The following is a 25,308-nucleotide window of genomic DNA, read 5'->3' as shown; positions in this document are numbered from 1 at the left end:
CAGGGGCCAGGGAGATAGCTCGGTAGTCTAAGCGTCTGCCTGACAAGTATGAAGACCCAGGTTCAATCCCTAGTACTGCATGCTGTGCTGGCCCCACACCCAGCCAACCATTGAAACCAGATGTGGTAGTGCATGCCTGTAATCTCAGTATTGAGGAGGCTCAGTGAGGAGCGTCACTATGAGTCTGAGCTGTATAGTGAGAACCTGTACCAAATAAATAAATAAAGGATTTTTAAAAAGTTTTTAAAAAATATAAGAAAGTCAGGAAGAATTCAGAGGAAACTAGGATGCCTCTTTACTATTTGGAGGCAGGAAAATTGCTGCACATTGGTGAAGGATAGCATTGACCTTCAAACTGTAGGGATTTATAAAGTAGGATTTACAGGGCCCCAGAATGGGCAAATAGCTGTAACATGTGTTTGTGTATGCACGTGCTACCTATTTCATTTACCCTTAGGTCTGTTGCTCCCCAGCTACCAAGGAGGAAATTTTTTTAATTCATATATGAGGGGCCCAGGTACCTTTATTCCTTCTAATTGTTACAGACTCACAGCTTTACCACTGTTAAGTACCTGGAGTCGATTAATTTTACTGTGCATTTTCTCCCTGGCCCCTGATTTTCTTATATTTTCTTGTTATATACAGGACTCACAGCTTTAGCACTGTGCAGACTCACAGCCTTACCACTGCTAAGTACCTAGAGTCGAGGATTAATTTTACTGTGTACTTTCTCTCTGTGTCAGTTTCTGTTTGTGAGGTGTCCCAGAATTCTGGGTCCTTCCTCATTGCCTTCTAAGATTTCTATAAGGCCATGCATACTTTCTGTTCTGAAGTTTTCTACGAAATCTACCCTAATTCACAAGCAAGTTTGAGCCCAGCCTGAACAACAGAAAAAAAATATCTGACAGTTATGATAATGTGTTTTTTTAGTTTTTTAGTATGTATGTGTAGCCATGTTTACATTCCTTGTGAGCAGTTCGTACTTTTACATGTACGTCTTGATTCGTTTTTTCATCCCTTTTTCTTTCCCTCCCTCTCCCATCCATCTATTTCTTGCTCACCTTTTTATTTTTGTACAGGTTTGTAGTATGTAGTGTTTACATTTCTTGCATAGAGTTGTGTAGAGTCTCATTCCTTACCCCTTTCTCCCTCCTACCTCCCTCCATTTTATGATAATGTGTTTTTAAATATTATTGTAATACTTACATCTCTGTAATGCGCTACATCCCACAGACATGCAGATCTTCTACCCTTCCCTGTTGGACACTGGGAGGAGGCCCCCATGGACTCAATATGATGCAGATTTCTCTAGACTTTATTGCCTCCTCAGCAGGGGTGAGAGGGGCCCAGATACCTTTATTCCTCCTACTTGTTGCAGATTCACAGCCTTACCACTGCTAAGTATCTGAAGTCAAGGATTAATTTTACTGTGTACTTTTTCTCTGTGTCAGTTTCTGTTTGTGAGATGTCCCAGACTTCTGGGTCATTCTTAATCGCCCTTTAAGATTGTTATAAGGCCCTCCATACTTGGTCTATGCCCTTTTTTTTTTTTTTTTTTTTTTTTTTTTTTACCAATCTACCCCAGTTCACAAGCAAGTTTGAGCCCAACCTGAACAACTTAATGATTTAGTGAGATCCTGCCTCCAAAACAGAAGGAGAAAGAGAAGGAGGAGGAGAAGGAGGAGAAGAAAGAGAGGAAGAGGAAGAGAAAGAGAAGGAAGAGGGACAGGGAAAGGAAGGGGAGGAAGAGGGAAGGAAAGGAACAAGGAGGAGGTAGCTCAGTGAAAAACCCGGAGTTCAATCCCAAGTACTACAAATATACCTTTCTCCTGTGTCCTCAGAAATTCAAAGTCCTTCATGAACAAAATTCCTTATGTGTTCTCTCCCCAGTGATTATTTTGTTGCCTCTAACAGAGCTTCAACTCTCCCTGAAGCTACTGCTTTCCTAGCAGTCCTACATCATTAGGCCTGGAACAGGGGTTAGGCATTTTCCTTGACCATTATTTCTTCTCCAGACCATTCCCTCTTTGTATCTAAAAATTCCCAGTCCTGAATCTCCTGTCCTCTCACCATGCCACTCACAGTTTCATTTTTATACCATTTTAAAGTAGATTCTTTCTTATTTGCTGACAAATATGATTCCTAGCTCTCTTTACTCCTTTCCAAATTATTCCTGCCTTAATATTTGTTGATTTTAACATTGGTTACTCTTGATACTCTTAACTTTGCTTCTCAGTTCATTGAATTCATCTTCTCCAGAATTTTTTTCTCTACCTTAGCTCAGATATTTCTTTCCATGGTCATATCACAGACTTTGTTATTGCCAATAGCCGTAATGTTTGAATAGTCTTGATTTCATCTCCTAGTCTCTGATTACCCTTTTCTCTCTCTTATTTATTGTCATCTTCCATCATCTTTCCCCTACTTCATGTCCTCTCTCCTCACTCATCTTAAATTTGAGTTATAAGTGTAATCTCTCCCTGCCTATAACTTTCAGGGTTTTTAAGATTTATTCAACTAAACACAACCCTTGGTAAATCAAACTATTTACCAGTATGTGTATCTATCAGATGAATATGACTAGAAAAACACATAATATAGACTTCCCCATATAAATTTCATGACCTCATGCCTTACCTAGGCCCTTAAAGCCATCCAGCAGACATAGCATTTTCTTGATCCATATTTCCAGCCTCTCAAATGATGATTTTATAGCTACTTTTCTTCCCAAACTTTCAATAACTTATCCTATTTGATGTCATCAGAAGGAATTTCCACAGCCTTCTACTCCCTTCCTTTCAGCATCTGCTCTTAAACACTCAGCACTTTTGTGTGGTTCCTTTCCAAGATCCTGTTTTGTCTATATTTCCTATATTCTACACAGAGCTTGTAAGTCCCCCAAATTCTCCCACTCTTTTCTTGACTTCAGCATACAATCTCATTTCTTTCTCATTATTTAAAAACAAACAAACCACTGTTCTTTATCTTAATTCTCTCAACTATTATTACTATCTCTAATTTCCCCCATTATATTCATTTTAAAACTCACTTTTATGAAGCTTTCATTCCTGCTCTACCACAAAATTGCACCTGTAAGGTAAACAAGGACCTCTACTGCTAACTCCAGTTGCCAGCTCTTAGAGCTTATCCTCTGACATGGCTACAATATTTGATTTAGTTGATTGCTTGCATTTCAATTGGCTTTCAGGATTCTGTACTTTCTTGGTTTTTCTCTTATTTGGTGATCACTCCTTATCATTCTTTTTTGCTAGTCCTTCTTTGTCTCCTTAATGAAAAAGTACCTTGAGGTCTGTCTCCTTGATCCTTTCCTCTATGGACCTCAGCTTTCTTGGTGAACTTATCGGGCCTTACAGCTTTTATATTGTTTGTATGCTGAACCAACTGTTAGCTACCTATTGCTAATAATCACAAGCAGCATGTAACAATAAGTATGTAGTTTAAGAGTCCCTTGGTCATCTGGGAATCAACTAAGCTAGGCTGGACCCAGTTGAGTGGCCAGGATCTGCTACTCATGCCTGCCAACCTCCTCTAGGCAGGATGAGGCCTGGGAATATTTTCTCATGGTAATAGTAGAGTCCCAAGAGAGCAAATCCAGTTGTACAAGTACTTCTCAATCCTTTGGTCACATTATGTTGCATATATTTTATTAGCCAAGACAAACAACATGGCTGAGCTGAAGCCAAGAGGGGAAATATACTCTTTTTGATTAAACATCCGGCTTTCAATCAATGAGGCCAGCTCTGGCCTGTAGCACACCTTTTTCCTCTACCTGACATCTTGGTATCTCTTTCTTTTCTCTGTTTCTTTTTCTATAAAGAACTGACTTTTTAACATACAATAGTTTATTTACCTTTACACATATTATTGTCTGTCTCTCCATACAAAAATTAAAGGCAGGCTTTTTGTCTGGCTTATTCACTGATTCTATTCCAATTCACAAGGAATATGCTGGCAAATATCTGACGAATGCAAGGATAGTACCACATTTGTGCACATCAGTTCACAAAACTCAGTACAGGCCTGTTAAGACAAGCAGATACCTGGGCTCAATTTTTTTTAGAGAAAGGGATTTTTTTTTCTCTGTATTTCAGTCTGGCCTTGAACTCACTATGTAGCCCAGGCTGGCCTTGAACTTGCAGTGATCCTCCTGCCTCAGGCTCCCAAGTTCTGGGATTACAGGCATGCACTGCCATGCCCTGCATGGGTTCAGATTTTGTCTTGAACTGTATACAAATAAAGGCTTTATAACATGAGGATTGAAAAAAGATTGAAGAATTTTAGTGTACTAGTTGTTGTTAATAATTTTCCTATAGTAGTGATTTTTAAGATTATGCATACATCAAGGATTTTAATAGTGTGCCCCAAACTCCAAAATTCATAATAATCTTTCAAAGAATTCTTGAAAATTAGTTTTAAGCTTTCTCGTTCTAGTTGCTTGTAAGATTATTATGGCTTGTTGCAGCACACATAGAGTAGGGCAAATAAGGATGAGAGCAGTAATTTTGGGCTTATCATTTGGGAAGGACACAGAAAGAAAAATACTACCTAATCTTCAGTATCATGATGACTAAAATAACAACGTTGTTAGTTATTTTATGATCTATGAAGCAGGCTTGGGAAACTTTATAATAGTTATACTTTTTATTGTCAAGAAGTTATTAATATGGTAGCCATGGTTATTCAGAAAGACCTTTGGGAATAAAAAATATATTCTAAAATCAACTCTCAAAAATTTTCTTTCAGACCTTCACCTAGTTTCTATTTTTCTTTTACTTCTGACAACTTTTCAGGCTTAATCAATCATTGCAGAGAATGCTTAATTTGTATGTGCATAAGAATGTATGGTAGATTAATCTGTGGCGAGAAAGAACAATTGGCACTATGAAAAAGAAAAGACAAAATATTCTTATGGTTAAGCACTTGAAAGCTATTTAGGGTAGGTATCCCCAACTGATAGTATACATGTACCACAGTGTCATGGTGCTAACTCCAAGTCAGCAAGGTGTTCAGTGTACTCCTTACCTAGTACTGCTGATCACAGAAGATGTGTAAAGAAGATTAGGAGGTTTGCTACAACAAACCACTAACCTTTGCAGACAAGGACAGTCTGTAGTTACCTAGAATAACATGGGCCAGTTTGTTTTCCTTTATTGATAGGTGAATATTATGTGCAAGAAAGATTTCACCATCATATGTTATCAAATAGGAGAAGGAACTGGTACAGTCTGTTTCTTGTTTAACTAATAAAATATACATATAATACAGTGCTTACTTTTACATTACTTCTGGTTTAGAAAATTTATAGCCATGTAAACGATTACATTATAGTGTGGTAAGTTTGGACATGGTTAAGGACAAGGTGCCTATAATTACATAAGAGGATCACCTAGCTTGGTGTTTTATATTTTGGGAAGAAAATGGGACCCTGGAAGCTTCCTTGGAAATAAAAATTTTCTATATGAATTGAGACATAAATGATGAGTAGGAAACTACCAGGCAAAGGTGGAGATAGGGGGAATGAAATATTTAAGCATCTTTGGGTATTAGATGGAAAATTCAGTATGGGAAGGTTAACTGACTAGTCAAGGATATGTATTGCGAATGTTCTCAGCTTTAGCTTTGTAATCATGCTATCAGTCTCTAGGAGACATAACTATAGATGCAAAAGGTAATGTAGGGCCAGGGATATAGCTCATTAACATAAGTAAGTACCTGCCTGGCAGGTACAAGGTCCTGAGTTCAAACCCCAAGACTAAAAAAAAAAAAAAAAGAGAGAAGGTAATGAAGAATCAGCTTACTATGGAACTTTGAATGCCTTGTGTACGTTATCCCCTAAATTATAGGGCCAGAAAGTACATAAAGATTTGATAAAGGTATAGTAGACAGGCGGGGGATGGAAAAGCCTCTTGAACTGCTTTTCCTAATGTCCTGAGTTTTAAATAATGTTTCCATTTGTAGATCCCTCTACTAAAGGACTTTCAACTTTGGAAATGCCACGAGAATCTTCATCTGCCCCCACACTAGAAGCAGGTGTGCCAGAAACAAGTAGTCATTCCTCAATATCAAGTAAGATTTCCTTTGGTGGCCATTTCACTTGTGCATTGATTTTAAACACAATCTGCTGCATTTTTTTCAATTTTTCACTCTTTTTTAAATGTTGTGCTAGCTCTTGGTGACACTGTATTACATGTTTTAAGATAATATTTTGTCCTAATATTAAGTATCTGATTTCTCATATGGTTACTGATTAGCCAAGAATCTTAATTTGTTAAAGAATAATCACTAAACATTCAATAAAGTAAAGTCCATCTGTTCCTAACCTAAACATAAAACATGATTCTGGTTTTAAAACATGTATAAAGCACAGTCCGTAGCAGAATTGTACATGGAACATGTTTAATAAACTGGAATCACATCTAACATTGACAACATTTTATCTAGGTTATCATATAACAATTATATCATCTATCATGATCTTACACCATGACTGAATTTTTGGAATGGAAAATTAAAATATTGCATTTTATAGGTTCTCTAGGAAGCTGTCATTTTGAAAGTGCCTTTCATTGTGGGTCCTAGACTTTGCAAGAAGTTTGAATTCCACTGAGGTTTCATTAGGGTGTCTCCTCTGTCAGTGCAGTCAGTAAGACTTCAGCATGTGACTTCTTCACAAGAATTGGAGGCACAGAAAGGTGCGACTTGTGCAAACCTGTGTCACATGTGCTGACAGATTTTGTGTTCCTTGTAAATGCTAGTTGAGGAACTAGTTAATTTTCATTTGACCATCTTTTGAAATGAAAATAATCTTCAAAAGCCAAACAGATCTTAATATAAATGCTGGACTGGTAGCATGGAATATCATCTTCATGTTCATTGTCCATTCATTTCTGCATTCATTCATTCATTCATTCATTCTGAAATTATGTATTATCTGCTATGTGCCAGACATTGTGTTTGGCACTGAGAAAAAAAGATGAATAAATAAGATGAGTCTGTTCTCAAGTTTACAGTCATAACAATAACAACAGCTACCACTTATTTGACCCCTGTTGTGTGCCAGGCACTGTGCTGAATCCTTCACATTCATTGTTATCTGATCCAATCCTTATGTCAGCACTGCATGGCAGATTGTTGACTTCATTTTATAGATTAGGAAACTGAGATTCCAAGTGGATAAAATGACTAAGTAGTAAAGATAGGAGTTGGTACTAGATGTATTAAAACTTTTGAGCCTAGGTTCTTTTTGAGTGTACTACTCTGTCCAGGAATAATTTAAAATCAATTGTAATAAATATTATAAAAAGTCTAAGACATAATTTCCAAGTAACACTTATTTGCCATTTGGTAGCAAAGAATGGCTAGCTCTAATCCTAATTGTTCTTCTTTTACACAAAAATCTGTTTGACAGCATGATAAAATGCCAAGGTTTAAATCCACATACAGATTTAAAATCATGAAAACACTGAAGTCCAGTGTCCTGAGTTCCATCTCTGGTACAAAAAAAATCATGAAAACATAGTTTCTCCCTAAGTCATCTAAATACAAAAAGTGAATTTTAGGGGTCAGGGAGATGGCTCACAGGGGCTGGGAGATGGCTCAGTGGAATAAGCGCTTCTCTGGCAAGTGCAAGGGCCTGAGTTCAATCCCTGGTTCCGCAAAAAAAAAGTGAATTTTACTTAAAATTTCAAGTACATATAATTTTAGATACTCAGATAAGTGTATCACAAAATAAATGTATTAAGCTCACCATGTTCCTAAAGTCATAATTGAATATAGCCTTTTCAGATTTAATTTAGTAATGCATCATTATATTTCCACCTTTCCCCTCCTTGCCATTAAAAGCTGCACCTTCTGCTTTTGCAGGCCTAATGCCCAGTGCCTTAAAGGCTGAGCTAAGCACTAAGACTTTTTACTGTCAGAAATGCTGTTGTCTTTAGAAACAATCCAAGAGGCTAAGGATATAGATTGGTGGTATAGTACTCAACAAATGTTGGTGTGGCCCCAGGTTTGATCCTCAGCACTACAAAAAACAAAAACAAAAACAAAAGCAAAAAAAACAAATTTAAAAAAAATAACAAAACAGAATTGGAGAAATTATTCTGTTACTGTTTTGAAATCCTTCGAGTGTATAAGAAGCTACTAATTTTTAAATTTGTTAAATCTTAAAAAAAAATCTGTTTTTGAATTTTACTTAAAGTTGTATTTTTCATATGAGTCATAAAGTTAGATTTTACCACATCAGTAGTCAAAATCAGAAACACCTAATGCTAGGTAGATTAGTCATTTCCCTGTTCAATTAATATGGACTCTAAGACCCAAAAATTCCCGTCATACTCCTTTCTTGCTCAATGTGCTGATTATTTTGTAGCCAACCATGCTGCGACCATCAGAAACTAAATAGCATGCTAATTTGCATTAGAAATAATGTTGTAATGGATTTCACTTTACACCAATTTGGTGTCTTGGTACTATGATTATGAAACCTACGTATAACATTGAAGGTTGCCCAGGGATCAAACACTCATCCTGATTTCTATCATCCTTTTCTAGGGCATGCAGTTCATAGCTTAGATTTCTGAAAGTGCACCTATAAAAGAGCAAAAACCCACAAGTCATCAAATATCCAGGTTTATGGGGCATGTAGAAAACCCATCCTGGCGATGCTCTGCCTGTTGCCCTGGGCTGGTTGGTAGGGCTCAGTGAGACTGTTCACAGGGACATAGGAGCAGAGGAGCTAGGCAGCTTTCTAACTGATCAGTCTATACTGGCAGAGTGCTTTTTGTTGTCATTATTTTCTGGTTTGCAATGCTTAAAATTCACCGGTGTGGTATTTGTCAATGCTTAACTGCAGGGTTGTTTTTTTAAATACTGCTTTTTAAAGCAAAGATGTGTACTAGAATATTCTTATGGAATGTTCTTTGACTCATATTTTAAAAATCAGTAGACCAAACCTCATACAGAGTTTAGAAACATTGTTGAATTTGGGGACGATATGTTTTGGTTTTAGAACCACTTCAGTTGCTGATTGATTCCAAGTAACATAATTTCATTTGCTTTAATTTCTGTCTCTAAAAGTGGGTTGATAAATGTCATCCTAATTCAAAATATATACACCCCCACACACACACTCAGAGAACTCATGGGGATATGATAAAGATTGAATATATATATATATATATATATATATATATTCCACTAAAGAAAGCTAAGCTAAAAATTCAAAATTATATTATCTATCTTAAATCCTTTATGGAATATGGCAGATATGTAAATAAAGTAAATGAGAATAATCATACTTCATTCAGTTATAAATGGGGAAGTGGAGTAGCTATAGGCTGTAGGTCACTGCTAAAGGACACTGTCATTATCTCTACAGAATAAACAGAAACATTTGGAATAGCAAAGACCTTATATTTCACTTGGCTAGAAGCATATCATTTACCAAAAATTAAAAATGGCTAATGAAGATATAATTAAGATTCATATGGATGTGTAGAGCCTTTGTGTGCTATAGAAATTTATTTCCCCTAGTAATCATCTCCTAATTTCCTTCATATAGCTCAGTATAGGCAGATGAAAAGGGGATCCCTGGGAGTTCTGACAATGAGCCAGTTAACGAAGCGGCAGCTGGAGCATCAGTCTAGCGCCCCCCATAACATCAGCAACTGGGACACTGGTGGGTCAAGCTTTTTCTTCTTGTTTTACCTTTCAGATTAGCTAACGCCACTTTATCTGTGTCCAGTCCACTCCCTTGTTAAAGAATAAATGTTCTCTCATATTCTTTGGTTCAAATACTTTTTTAAAAAACTAAAGTAATTAATAAATCTATCTGAACTTTCCAAATGTTACAGAGCAAGGTGTTCTTCCATCTAGGATGGTCCATATTTTTCATCTAAGACCCAGATTCTAGATCTTATTTATTGTTCTGGGGAGGAGGGAATGGAACTATGATTTCATAATGCTTTTTTAAAAGAACACACATCAGGTACCAATATTCTCTTTTATAAATTTAAAATACCAAAAGTAAGCTGGTATTACTAGTAGTAACAATAATAAGAAATGTCACCTTAGTGAAGTCACGATCTGCCAGTAGGTTTGGAAATATGAATTCTGTTTTAGCCAGCAGAGTCACTAGGTTGCAGCCGCACACCCTCATGCTCGTAAGATGGAACTGCATGTAACCTCAGTTTTAAAGTAAGATTTAACTTCCATGACATGTCTATTCTAAACATGATCACTGCATTTTCTGAATTTCGTTACCACATTCTGCACATGTAATGCCTTTTCAAGCCAGTAGTACTATCACAATCCTCTTTTCAGTACCTGCTTTTCTTTGTTTTTTTCTTTTTTTAATTAAATGGGTCATTTGAGATAACAAGGTTATAGTTACATATGTAAATGTATTCTGAAGCATCCATGTACTATGAAAATGTAAGGATTTATTGTTGTGATATTCTTGGGGCAAAATAGACTCAGTATTGATTATTAGTATTTTATGGTCATGGTTTTATTCAATTATTTCAATAATCTTCCTTAATATTACAGATTACAATGTCCACAAGACAAGAATCTTAATATCCTTCTATTTTTTTAAATCATAATATTCATATATTAATATGTGTCATCTTATTTGCCCTCATTATTCTTTAAAAATAGAGAGCTCATCTAGTTAACTGAATACCATGTACCATACCGAAGTCCACATGTGGTAGTTTCGATTCTCCTGGACTTTATAAGGTTAACATTTTTAGGTGTAGTGTTTTCTCTGTGCAGTGATATGTGGAAGTTAAGTGTAAATAGCCAAAAGCCAATGGGCAAGAGAGAGAAGCAAAAGGACACTAGATAGCTAACCTCAAGAATTTACTTGGTTTGGGTGAAGTCTTTCCATTCATACCAGTGAGTACTGTGCTACTCTCTTCATTGATGGGAGCTGAGGCTGGCAGCTTTTGTTTTGCTCTGTCTCTTAAATGCCCTGGTTGGCCTGTGGAGGTTGAAGATTACTTTACCATATTATTGTTGTAACAAGTTGCTCAACCTAAGCTATTTTAGTTCTGACTACAATTACTACCTAATTTGATAGACTTAGGGAAGTTATAAAGAGATCAGGTGAACTGATCTTAATTTCCAATATGAATATTGATCTACAAAAACCTACATAATGTCAAATAACCTGTTTAACTGAATTTTTTACTTTTAATCAGACTTCAACCTTGTTCATGTCACTCTGGCTTCTGATTTAGTATTTCCCACTTATATGCTGTCTGAATTTCTTTCACCTGAGTTTTCTTGGGGTTGTTTCCATCTTCTAAGTTGGTTCTCTAATCAACAAATCCTACTAGAACTTAATATTGCTATTCTATTTTTTATTAGTGTTATAACAAGTACTTCCCATGTCTGAGCCCAGAAGAAGAGGCTATGAATGTGTAATATGATATCAGGTGCATGCTACCTTAAACCACAGGTGTTGACTCAGTGACGCACTGGTCCTAGGAGAAAGAAATCTGGTCATTTACACACAAAGAAAGGCAGCCTAGAACAGGGGTCATGATGAGTCACTCCAGCATGCACCAGCTTACTCAGAGCACCTGCCTCTGCTCCATTGTTTACATCTAGTTGATTTGCTTATTTGCTTATTGTTTCACGTGAACAAAGGTTCCTGAAGTCCCCCTCCTCCATTTCTGCTTCTGGCCCTTTATTCCTGTTCTCCATCTCTACATCGAATGATGTCACTTCCTTCTACCAGGTCCACAGGTTTTCTGTATCAACTTTCTGACCATTACCCAAAATTATCACTTTTGTAGTTACTGATTTCCTTAAAACACCTCCTTCATGGCCATGATATTGGCCTTCCATTTCATACTAGGAGATGCAGGATTTGCACTTTTTTGAGGAGGGCTGGGATCTAGATTTTTTTTTAGATAGTTTTGGATGCTGTCCTGCTTTCAGATGCATTTCATTTAAGTGAATGCCAAGTTTGTAGAAAAACATTGAATAATCCTACCCTAAAATCTAGGATGTATCATTTGAATATTAATAATCAATAATTACAATGACCAAAACATGGCCTCAGGAAATTTCTGATTATATTTGTCATACCTGTGAATTGTACTAAACTGACCACATTGAAGACTGAAATGCTCTATTTATCCACAGAACAGATACAGCCTGGGAAACGCCAATGTAATGTGCCAATATGCCTAAATCCTGATCTGGAGGGACAACCATTGAGAATGAGAGGTTGGTTGAGTTTCAAAATTTCAGACTATAAAAGCTGAGAAACCATATGTGTCCATTACTGAGTCACCCAACAGATGCTGAAACTTCTTGGTCAGCAGCTTCCTGACGTGGTCCAATGAATAGAAGTATGTGACATCTCATCTTTGAAAATGACTGATAGAAAGTTCTTCCTTGGGCTGGGGAGATAGCTCGCTTGGTGGTCTAAACGCCTGCCTGGCAAGCGCAAGAACCCGAGTTCGATCTCCAGTACCACGTGCTGTTGGCCCTGGAACCTTAGGTACATCTGAAACTGGGTGTGGTGGCATACACCTGTAATCCCAGTGTTGGGGAGGCTGAGACAGGAGGATTGATATGAGTCTGAACTGCATAGTGAGACCTTGTATCAAATAAATAAATAAATTTTTAAAAGTTCTTCCTTATAGTGACTTTCTAATCTTTTGAGCCACAGAAAACAAGTCCACTATCTCTTAACATCATTTTTTTTGACACTTGAAAATAACAGAATACTAGTTGTTTATTCTTTAGGCATTTCTCAGTCAGATATTCCTGCATCCTTCAGCATTTCTTCTAACGTATCAGTTTTCCATATCACTCCATATCTACTTTCCTGAGCATTGTCCAGCTTATCTCTATTTCTTCTGGAATGCTGAGATCATAGGTAAGCAGCATTTTTTCAGCTATCTGAGCTATATAAAAATACACCCCTTATGCTACACATGGGAGCAAGATGGGCATAAATCCATGCTAACATAAAAATTATTTTTAAATTCAGAAAATAATAAACCACAAAATAAAAATAAAATTTAAAAAAAAAACACAAAAAGAACTATGACCTCTCATAACTAGTCCCTTAAATAAAGCAGACCTGTATTTTTTTAAAGGCTATATATTTTTGAAGACTATCTTCTGGTTTTCCTAAACCGTGAAGAAATATTTATCTCAGGCTTGCCTAACACTTCTATGGGAGTGAGTAGTAGTTTTAGCCTCTGTGTGAGGTTAAGCTCTTCTCATCTGTGGGGCTAGGAAAAGCTTTTTTAAAGTAAAAGTCTAGGTGGTTGAATACATGCTTTTCTTTCTCTCTCTCTCTTTTTTTTTTTTTGGCAGAACCGGGGATTGAACTCAGGCCCTTGTGCTTGCCATGGAAGGGTTGAATACATTTTTGGTGCTTGTTTATGATTTAGTGACTCAGCAGCAGCAAAAGTAGTCTGCAGCCAAATTAGCAAAGAAGGGCAAGTCAGTGTCTTTTATAGTAAATAGAGCAGTGCATTGGTGCAACTGTTAAACAATGTGTGTGTCTGTGCTTTACAGTACACACCCACATTTCATAACTTCTTCAGTCTCCAAGATTCCAAAAGGGGCTTTTATCAACATCTTGAGTTTTAAAGTTAGGCTTTGGAGGTCTTCCATCCACATTAAATCTCCTAGCACCCTCTGTTTCTGTTTCTAATTCCATACAGAAGGCACTCTGCATATTCAGGAGGGGAACCCATAGGGGTGGCCGCCCAAGTTTTGGCAGCAATAGGAACTTCCTTTAACCCTGCAGCCTTAGTTGTGACTCAGCAGAAGGTAACTGAGTTCTGGCTTTCTTTTTTGTATTTCCAACTTTGTGCATTACTTCATTCTCACTTCGATAGCAGGCCTCAGATAATCCACTGATTCAGCTCATGTATTCCTATAATATGCCCAGTAAGTTAATCTATATGCTTATATAGATGACTGTGACAAATACTTCTGTGCTACGTGTGAAAAAACAATGCTGCTGTCAAAAATATTTCTTCCTTTGATAATGATTGTTTTGAAATCACCAAAATGATTTAGTCTTTCTCTTCTCTTGACGTTAGTTGTGAATACTGTAATAGCAGAAATCGGCAATTATCTTCTCATAGCCTTGACTTAGAGTTGTTTTTGAAATCACTTTCTTACGTTTCTAATAAGACTATATGTATCACTATATACCTTAGAGGATGAAATTTTCCACTTTTAGAGACATTTTGGCATCTGCTTGACATGGTTTGGCAGTGTTTCAGAAATGTGGAGTACTGTATTTGAATTTGATGTGCTTTGATTTATTTAAGCAACTTTATGTCTTTTATCTTGGCCTACTTCTTTCCTTTTCTACTGTTAATAAGGTTATACTTAGGTTTACAATACTTAAAGCAACATCTTTATGAAAGAATCAGAGGTCTTAGTTAATTATACACTGGGGTTCACTTAGAAAAGAATGGTATCTCAAAGACAGCCAAGAAATATGGTAGTAAAATTTGCATTTCACTTGGGAATTTAGGAAGAGACATAAAGATATTTTCAGATAATTTTCCTTGTATTTAGGTTTGCAGATTTACTTTTCAAAAATACATTTTATAATCTTTATTCACGAAAAAGGCATTATAGTATGGAAGGATCTTTATTCTTTTGAAAAATTTAATACTATTTTTTCCTCTAAGATTGAAAGACATTGCCCACTTGGTTAGATTTCCAAAAATTTAATTTGGTTCTTTTAGAAATGAATTCTGTGGATCATTATCATTCTCCTATTTAAGAAGAGAATATAGTTTTTTTTTTAAAGTACAAAGTTATCAACTCCTTGATGAGATTATTTAATGACTTTTTCTGACTTTTTTCTTGTTTGAAGAATTCAGTCTCAGTTATTATTTTGTAGAACAAGACATTATTCTGGATTGTCATTTTGGGGTTCTTCTCAGAGGCTGCATTTGCACAGTTCCCAGATAATCTGTCCAGCACTGATGGATTTCCTAATGAGGAACCCTCTCCTAACTCTTCCCATCTATTTATCACTAAGGGATGTTGTTAAAAATCCTACCTCTGACTCTTGTATTTTTGAGACAAGGTCTTGCTATGCAGTCCATGCTGGCCTTGGGTTCACTTTGTAGCCCAGGTTTGTCTTGAACTTGCAACAAATCCTCCTGCCTTGACTTCCCAACCTCAGACTTTTTTTGATGGCATCAAAATCTAAAGTTTTAAACACTGTGGTATTGACTAGCTGACATGGAGTGAGCTATAAGAAATAGTATCTTCATAACACTTGATGTTTCAATCATAAATACTTCAGTTGGAAAAGTGAAGTCTTTTTGCTTTGGCAGATACAATAATTCCCCAAATTGAAAACTGGGCTTATACTTCTTAACTCAGATGTCTTCCTTTGCTATATGTGGGAAGTTTTGTGATCTTATTCCCTTCCCAAATTAGCACATTGAAATCTTATGAAACACTTGTGCTTTTAGAAATGCAGCATCATGTGGGTAGTTTCCACTTATGCCTAGCCAACAAGGGCTTAACAGACTTTAAGGGTACCTTAGGCTAGGTAATGCCTTTTATTATCATCTTTGTTCTAGTAACCTATTGGCACATTTAAACTTTTTCAAAGTCACAGAGCAAAGGAGAAATGGATATTTATCTTGTAAAGTCGTAGAAGCAGAAAGCAATCATAATCTTTCTTTACTTCATTTTACCATTGAGGGCTTTTCACAATGCAGTTGCGATGCCCAAATCATGGTCCTGTAAATGTGATCCCTGGAAGGTTTATAAGAGCAGAATGGGGCCTTTCCTAGCCCAAGAAGCTGCTTTTTATTCACCAGTTGTTTTTTTTTTGTTTTGTTTTGTTTTGTTTTGTTTTGTTTTTTTGCTGCTTACCCAGGTGCCACAAAATCCAGCCTGCTCTCAGCACCCAGCATAGTGAGTATGTTCGTGCCTGCACCTGAGGAATTTACTGATGAGCAGCCAACAGTGATGACGGACAAGTAAGATCACACAGTTGGTTTTTTTTTTCATTGTTTACAGGATTAGTGTTTGGCCAGTAGGGCTGTGAGAATGTATCAGAGAAAGTATGTTTTACTTCTTAGTCATAATTTGTTCTTCAAAGGCTTTAAGTGTTAACTTTAAGAATGCTGTATTATGTGAGCAGATTTTCTTTGTGCTTAGGCATTTTTATTTGGACAAATGCAAATAATATTATTTAACTATCAACAGAGAACAATAATTAATTTTACACCAATAGAATCCCTCAAGTAGAAAACTTCAAATTTTTAGATTGAAAATAAGGATTCAACTTCATTCTTATCCCATCCTTCCTCAGAATCGTTCTCTGAACCTGAAAAGGGTTATGTCATCTCTCAGCTTGACAGCTTCCAATAGTCCCAGATTCCTTCTAGGATAAAGTACAAATGCTACAGCTTATTAGATAAGACCCTTTAGCTTGTAAATAAATGTACTATTGCTCACCAAGAGCTCTTTCCTAGCCCCTCACCTTTTCCAAAACATTCCTGATGTTTTCTCTCTTCTTTAACTTCATTGGTATCCTTCTCTTTGTACTTTCTTCTCTTGAGATATAGGTGAATTCCTATTCCTGCTTTAAACTTAGTTTTAGGCAAGGTTTCCCTCATTCCAATAGGCAGAATCAGCCATCCCATTTTCCAATTTCTTGTAGTACCTGGTACATGTCTATTCTAACACCTACCATCTTGTATTTATTTGTTTAAGAATACATGTACATGTTCTATAATAGATTGTGAGTTCCTTAAGGACCATGATCTTGTATTCTGGGGGCCAGGGAGGTAGCTCGGTAGAATCAGTGCTTGCTTCGCAAGCACAAGGGCCTAAGTTCAATCCCCAGTTCTGCGAAAAAACCAAAAAACCTTGTATTCTGTATTTTATACTGTAAGCTCCCTGTATATCACTGGGCAATAATCCTTATTCAGTGAGTAAGATAAAGAATAAAACTTAAAGGATTTCAAGTTTGGAGAGACCTTGGACTAGGAATGCTTCCTGTAAAAGGCAACTCCAATGACAACTTGAGTAGTCTTCTAATAAAAAAGAGAGGAGGGAAAGATGGAAGGGACTACCCATGTAGCTGGCTACCCATCACCCACTCAGTAATGCATTGGTGGACATTACTGAAGAAGTAAGGGTGCCTGTCTTATCCATCACCTTATCTCTGCCTTGGAGATAAGGCCTTGGAACGTTGGCCTTGGAGCTGAGTGACCTGTGAGGGCTCTGCTTGGCTTCTCCTTTAATGTAACTTCCCTGTTTCGTGTTCTGACCCCAAGTTCCAGTCTTTCCTGATTGTGTTGACAGGCACTTCATTTGTCCTTTTCTACTTACAAATGTAAACTCTATATCTTAAAAAAATTGTAAGGAAGGATTTATACTTTTTTGGCTTATATTTAGGAAATTCTCAGATGGAACAGTCATGGTAGCAATTATAGCTCTGATTCCTTTTCTATTCCTAAATTTATTTTTCACTCTACAAAAGTAATTGATTTTATAAAGCTGGTATTTGTTGAAATGAATTAAATGGAAGCTACATTAGATACTGCAAAGAGAAAGAAGTTGTAAGTTACTTAAGAGCAGGTGCCATTGTTTGTGTTTTTGCAACTTATGTTCAGTAGGGCCAGTAAAGTCGTAAAATTGATCTAAATGAGTAGTAGAAAAGAGACACAATCCAGACTGCACAGGATTTCTAGAGTTCACTTGCAAACATTATTGTTTCACAAATGGATCATTTTTGGAGGGAAATTTCTATTTGTGCCTAGGAAGATTTCATTTTTAATTTTGATGAATGAGAAACTATCTGTTCCTAGTCATAATTTCATGTGCTTAAAATCCCAAAATCTACACACCATTGTAGCCTGATTGGTGCTCATTCTAAAAAGAGGAATGACTCATATGTAACTAAATGCTTGTAAATTCAAAGAGCATATTGGGAAATCAAAGAAACTTTCACAATCTCCTTCATGTGTGTTCTGTGTCTGTGATGATGGTAGCACTACAGTCTCTGGCCTGCTGTTAGAGTGGGATGAATGACTTCCTTTTGGGGATTTTTTTCAAGATTCATGATTCCATGTTATATCTTGAAACCATGACTAGCTTTTCCAGAATACATTCCTCTCTTTTCTTTGCAGATGCCATGACTGTGGAGCCATTCTTGAAGAATATGATGAAGAAACCCTTGGGCTGGCCATTGTGGTCCTTTCCACATTCATTCATCTGAGCCCAGACTTAGCAGCTCCACTGTTGCTGGATATAATGCAGTCTGTGGGAAGGTGAACATCAGCTTTTGTTTTGTTTTGGTAGGAAACAGCCCTACTTAAAACCACAAGTTCAAAAATTAAACTGTCAGTCACCTTGTACATGCTTATGGTCTGTGAGATCAATTCACACTGCTTAAAAACTGAGTGAACTGATCTTTTGGTTGAATCCCCAGCTGCACAGGGTCATGTGTCTCAACTTCAGAGTAAAGTTAGAGGATGCTGCACTGCGAATACTCTTTTGTTTGTTGAGGTTATTATTCTCTATTATGATATGAGCTAAGGTACATACCAATGCACAGAAACCAGTAGTGCATGGTAAGTGCTAACCATTATTATTGTCATTACTGTTATCATCATCTCTTTAATCAGTTTTGAGATAGATTCATTTTGTAACCTTACTTAACTATGCAAATCAGAGATTATGTGATAGAAGAAATATAAGTACAGCAGTTTTACATTCCTGATTCAAGGAAAGATGCACATTTTAGGAATATGTGTTTCTGTAAACAAAATTCCCTTTAGTAGATAGGCATTAAAAGATAAACAGTGTATTTCATGAATATGAATAGTTTCAGTTTAGCAACAAACTGAACACAAACTGTAGGAAAGGAATGAGACAAATTCTGTGTGGATTCATGAAGTTTCTAACCTGTGCTAGCACAGTGCTAGGTGCTTTAAAACATAGACATTAAGACCTACCTCCTGCTTTCAGGTAGTCTGTGACTTAATTGTTGAAAAGGGTGCTATATGTGAAATCTCTGAGCAGTCATAGAAAGTGGGACCTGAGTGAGTGCTATAATGAGTGTGCAAAGGAAGTTTAGAATGGAGAAGATTTCTTAGAGGTAGTCTACATGGAAGGAGGTGGGACACAAATTGGAGTCTGCAAATTCCTGCCCTTTGAGGGAGAGAAGGAGAACAAATCTTAATGGAGCTAGAATTTCACTAAGAAAAGAAATACTCTTTCAAGTAAAGAGTAAAACAGTAAAAACTTGACCCCACAAGCATATGACCTTATTTATCTTTATTTATTTATTTATTTTTTCTTTTAAGTATTTAGTATAAGGTCTACAGGGTCTCACTACACAGATTGGATTTGTAGTGATCTTTGCTGTTTTTCAGTCTCCCAAGTGCTGGGATTACAGGCGCGTGTCACCATGACCAGTATCATTCACTAGCAAAGTGCACCCTGGGGGCGGAGCCAGATGGCAGGTCGAGGATCAAACCCCCAGCCCCTGCATCTGCCTAAGCAGGTGCTTTAATCCACTGAGCTGTCTGGCTGGTCCTTCATTTATCTTTACTAATCTTTTGGTTTTTGGTAGTAGCCTTAGCATTATATAATTGAGACAATATAAAATTAATTATAACCACTCCACCTCCGATCTTCCAAATAGCCAATATGGAAAGTAAATGATGAATATGGGGATGTGGAGAGAGAAAAAAGATGAATTAATTTATTTAAGCCCTTGATTTTTTAACAATCTTAGTAATAGTAAAACAAATGTATTGTCTATCAGCAGTACTTGTGGAGTTGAGGACTTTTATTAACATGGTCACAATTTCTACTATCACTACTTTTTAAAAAATTGATACAGAGTATCACTTTTCAGCTCATACTCATGGTGATCCTCTCTGTCTCAGCCTCCCGAGCGTTGGGACTACAAGCATGCACTGCCATGCCTGGTTTTACTTTTTTGTTTTATCTGTAATCATTTTCTTATTAAGTTAAAATATATAATATATTAGTCAGCTTTCCTGTTTCTGGGGCATCTTGCTCAAACCCACAACTTATGGGAGGAGAGTTTAATTGTAGCTCAGGAGATTCAGTCAGTATTGGTTGGTTCCAAGGCAGAAGCATCACGGTAGAAGGGTGTGGTAGAGACCAGCTGCACACTGCACTGCAGCCCAGAAGCAGAGAGAGGGGAGACCTGAGAGGGAGACATGCTCTCCAAAACCCCCACCCAGTGGCACCCTTCTTAGAAACAGCCTTGCCTTCTGACAGCACATTTAGCTATGGGCTCATGAGTGGGCTAAGCAATCCGCTGGTAACAGATAGTAGAGATATAACAGATAGAGAGTGGGGATTGTTTTCAATTTTTATTTTAATGTAAACGAGAATAATCCATGTTTAAGCATTGGCAAAGGTTAGGGTAGAAACATATGAGCATTGAAGGAAAATCAGTAATGTATGCTTTTGCATATTTACATATACCTATATCTAAATAGTCATCTTTGGGTAGGCTAGCAAGAAATAGGGCTGGCCAAATAGTTCAGTGGGTTAAAGCACCTGCAAGCAGGTGCAGGGGCTAGGGACTCAATCCCCAGACCTGTCGTGCCAGCGCCACCCCCAGGGCACACTGAGATGGCAATTGAGACTGGGCATGGTAGCACATGCCTATAATCCCAGCTCTTGGGTGGCTGTAAACAGAAAAATTAATACGAGTTCAATCTGGTAGTGAGACCCTGAACACCCTATAGACCCTTCCCTAAAATACCAAAAAGAAAAGAAATAGGGAAAGTGTTTAATGCAAATTGCCATGATTCTTAGCAATCTTCATTACCAAAGCTCCCAAGAACATAGATTCAGCAGTCCTTTAATTTAGGGAGCATAGATTCAGCAGTCCCTTAATTTAGGGTTCCCTCATGTCTCAGTTGCACTGTGAAAACAGATGAGGTTATGTGGATTGATAAGCACTTGATTAATTTATGCTATTTGCAACCACAAACACTATTCTCAGCATGTTGTAAGAGTCTGTAAACTCTTTATCACTCAAGTTTTTCCATGTGATTTCATATTTCGTTCTTTACTTAGAACCCTCTTAAACTCTATCTCATTTTCTAGGTAAATCCTTTAAAATGATACTTCCCAAACACAGAATGACTATTTAATTCTTTTGCCAATGTTTATCTATTCATTGTTAAGCAGCAGTGTAAGAGGCCCCATAACCAAAGGAACTGGAAATGGTATGAGTGTCAGCAGTTGCAGGACTGGCTGTTCCTTTCCAAAGAGTTGTTAGCTCAGCTGATCTTGTAGTCATATGTAAAGTTGTCTGTTGTCCTTATTGGTTTCTTCAGTGTCTTACTGATTAAAATACATACTCCTATATTCACCAATTTTGTACATTCTCTTTCTATATAAGGACCTCTGGAGCATTTCTATGCATACAGAGACATATAATTATACATTTCAAAATTGCACCTTATAATTACTTAATCTAATATACTGTATTTCCCCTCTTAATATAACAGACTTTTTCTTTTCCCCACTTCAGTTCAACAGCTAGCTGACAAATACCTTTGTTATTTTAATATCTTATAGAGGTTTTTAGTTTGTGGTTTGTAGGTTTCAGAGGCTAGAGACAAAGAAATGAATTTGAGTTATGTTATTACAGGAAGAGACTGGGTGATTCTGGCATCTAAACAATCTGGTTATGAAGGCCATTTTGTAGTTTGGCTGGTCGGCAGAAAACCAATTTTATTTGCACACCACTGATGGAAATGTCCACCTTGACACAGAGGGCAGGGTTCAGAAACTGGATTAAATGTAACCAGGGACATTTTCTGGTCAAAGGAATTGTGAAGAGTTATACATGTCACCACATCTAAGCATGAACTACAAGTCCTACCTCAATGCTAATAAAAACCAAAATATTCATGTGACTGTGTTTACTTTATTTCCAGATTGGCATCCAGCACTACCTTTTCTAATCAAGCAGAAAGGTAAGGTCCTAAGTGGTCCAAATCTCACTTTTTGTAAACCTCCTGTGCATGTTTATCTTATTTCTAAAACACTAGTGTATTTCCAGTTGTAACTTCAGAGAGCATTAGTCATTTGATTTACATTTATGCCTGCATTTATTAATGCATTCATTTTAGTTAATAAATACTTCAAAGCCTACTTTGTATAAGATACTTAAGTTTTTATTAGGGACAAACTGATATGATTCCCATCCATATAGGGCTTGAGGTCTGATAGGGAGACAAACATGAAATATTCACACAAACTGGTAATTGTAAACTGTGTTAAGTGCTATGAATAAAAATTATAGATTTATGTAAGAATTAATTCAACAAGCATTTATGGAGTTATTACTTTGATATGGAGGATATAGTGGTTAACAAAAAGGCAAATTCTGGCTTTCATGAGATTTACATTCCACTTGAAGAGGGAGATCAAGCAAATTACCTAACAAGAAAATTGACAATATAATTTGATAACATTTAATGCTAAGTGCTGTGAAAATTAATTAAGTCCAGGTGCTAGAGAGGGACAGGAGGTGGTATTTTAACTTACAATGGTCAAAGGCAGCCTCTCCAAGGAAGTAATATTTGGACAAAACCTGAATAAAGTGAGCATAAACTATGCAGCAATTTATCAAAAAAAGAATCTAGCAGAGGGAACAGCAAAGGCAAAGGCTTCCAGTCAGAAAAATGCATGGTGTATTCAGGGAGCAGAGCAGTGTGGCTGCGATACAATAGATATAATAAAATGGAAAGAAGTTGTTCAAAAGGAAGGAAGAAGTAGGTTGAGGGAAGGGGAAAGGAAGGAAGGAAAAGGGGGACAAAAGATTAAAAAACAGTAAAATGGAAACAAAGCTTTGTAAATAAGTAAGTGAAAATGGATTGAAGTGAGAAGGGACTGGGAAAAAGAGTAATCAAAATATGTCATATATGGGTACAAATGCTCCATAATGAATATTATCATTGTGTATTTCTAAAACATTCCAAGAAACTTAATTATTAAAAAAAAAGAGGAATAGGAATTGGGAGAGATAAGGAGTGAAGAGCCAAGTCAGGTAGAGACTTAATAGATTATTATAAGTTCAGTGCATACTGAATGGAACAAGGGGCCACGGGAGCAAGAGTGACGAGCGCTACCCTAGGATTTGAAGGGCTCATTCTCCAGTCAAACTCTGACTCAAAAAATGCAGTAGCAGTTGCCAGTGGCTGGGGTTTGGGAGATAAGGAATTACCTAATCAGTGGGTGTAAAATTTTAGTTAAGCAGCTATAGGACACAACCTATAGTCAACAATAAAATATAGTGCACTTAAAATCTTAAGAAAGTAGGTTTCTGTTCTTATGAGAATAAAATTTGTAATGCTTAAAGTGAAAAATTAAAAGCAAAGAAAGGCTCACTTTGACATATGTACTAAAGTCATGCAGGTGAGAGAGGAAAACCATTTCATTGTGGAAGTAAGGGACACTTACTTGTGGCTTCCTACTTTCAGGGGATGAGAAATTGTTACATTAAGGATTTTTCTTAGGAAATATTTTGAAAGTACAGCCAACAGAGTTTGCTGATAGATGGGTATTAGGTGTGAGAGAAAGGAGACAGGATTGCCTCTCAGATTTTGGGTAAACTTTCTGAGTTTCTTCATCTGTAAAAGAAGGAAACCCACATATGCCCCTGTTGTGCCACAGAGCTATTTTCTGGCACTCCCATCATGTGCCACTTACTGATATAGGCTAGTCTAAGTGCATGCTGACATCATGAGTGGGTTTAACTCACTGACGCTAAATTTAGTAGACATAATCTAGTCTGAGTGATAACAAAAAGAAGACGGGAAGGGCCTCTCTTAAGAAGTGACATTTTAAACTAGGATCTGAAAGAAATGAGTTGAATTTAACTACAAATAGTTATGGAAAGAGCCTGGGTAAAGCTCCTAAGATAGTAAAGAACATAGTATGTAGAAGAAACTATGTAAAGGCTAGTGTAGCTAGGGTGCAGAAATGCAAGCTTTTGTTGAGATTGGCTTGCCAGATTGTGCACAGTTTACCCATACCAAATATTTTGGGCTTCATTGTAGCAGCAGTGGGAAGGCACTGAAGGATACATAAGCAGTGAGGGGTGGGTGTGTGTGTGACAGAGAGAGAGAGAGAGACAGAGAAAGAGAGAGGAGAGAGAGAGAGAGGTGGAAAGGTTACTTTGGCAACATAGTATGATAGGGTGAGAGAACTAGAGGGCAGGAATAGATATTAAGTGTGCCTTTGAGCACACTGATCTCTTTCTGCCTTAATTTTCTCGACAATGAAAGAGGTATTCTAACATATATCTCTCTTGTGCCACAAGACTATTTGCTGTGAGATCCAAGTGACAGAGTTTGTGTGACCTGTAACTGTAGCAGGTCCTACAAACATAAGATGACATTGTTTTTAGTATTGTGTGTCTACAACTAAAGGTTTTACATATCTTTTATTTCTGTTGTTCTATTTGGGCATAGCATCTTTAAAAGCATTTCCCTCTTAATATTTTGAAGTATCATAAAATTTTTTAAGCATAAAATAAAATTGAAAGAATTTTACAGTGAACACTCATGCTTATCACCTACTTTCTGCAATGAGTATTTTATTTGTTGTATCACATGTCCATTGATCTGTCCTTACATCCGTTTTGTTTAGATTAATTTCAAATTAACTTTCAGACTTAATATATTTTCCCCCCAATATATTTCATCAAAGTTGGCACTAACGACAGTTAAAATTTTCTGAGGGGCATCTGAGCTGGTATCAATAGAAAGTATAAGACTTTCATAGCTGCACTTTCCCATTCATCCATTGTACACTTAATTCATGTCAAAGAGAGTTAAAAGAACTTTATGTGATTCTGTTTCTTAAACCAAGGTACCAGAAAATAGATTCTCTGAGGTGCTTAGGGGCTTACCTATTCTTTTTCTTAATGGTATCATTTCCTGAGGAAATTTCAAAATAGATGAATTCTATTTATGAAAATTAAAAAAAATTATAACTGTTGCTTCCTATCATTTACTCAAGACAAATTTGTCTACTTTTAAGACAGGCAGGCATTATCCAATGTTTTCTTCTAAGTTTATGGGTTTTTTAGCATGAATACTTAACATCTATATCATCAATCTCAAGTTAATTTTTATATATGGTAAAATGGGAGTTCCTTTTCTTTTTTTTTTCTCAAAGTTTTATTGATAAACAGATAGCAATGAGACAGTTTCAAATCAAATCGGAAGTACAGTTTCAACAAATAATACACTG

General features: G+C 36.7%; 1 protein-coding gene across 3 annotated transcripts in view; it reads left to right on the top strand.

Moving 5' to 3' along the window:
• Window positions 1–25,308, top strand: part of Unc79 (unc-79 homolog, NALCN channel complex subunit) — a 226,234-nt gene that overhangs the window by 136,751 nt on the left and 64,175 nt on the right. For 2 of the 3 annotated variants that reach the window (XM_023719684.1, XM_023719683.1), the window contains 6 exons: window positions 5,980–6,087; window positions 9,581–9,697; window positions 12,175–12,258; window positions 15,914–16,016; window positions 18,177–18,317; window positions 21,984–22,022. In XM_023719684.1, coding sequence (XP_023575452.1) covers window positions 5,980–6,087; window positions 9,581–9,697; window positions 12,175–12,258; window positions 15,914–16,016; window positions 18,177–18,317; window positions 21,984–22,022 — 592 coding nt within the window. The remainder of the gene's footprint in view (window positions 1–5,979; window positions 6,088–9,580; window positions 9,698–12,174; window positions 12,259–15,913; window positions 16,017–18,176; window positions 18,318–21,983; window positions 22,023–25,308) is intronic. The other variant, XM_023719685.1, reaches the window with a different exon arrangement.

Source organism: Octodon degus, unplaced genomic scaffold, assembly GCF_000260255.1.
Source record: "Octodon degus isolate 3935 unplaced genomic scaffold, OctDeg1.0 scaffold00070, whole genome shotgun sequence".
NCBI lineage: Eukaryota > Metazoa > Chordata > Mammalia > Rodentia > Octodontidae > Octodon > Octodon degus.
Note: the sequence above shows the minus strand (reverse complement) of the source record. Positions and strands in the feature narration are given on the sequence as shown.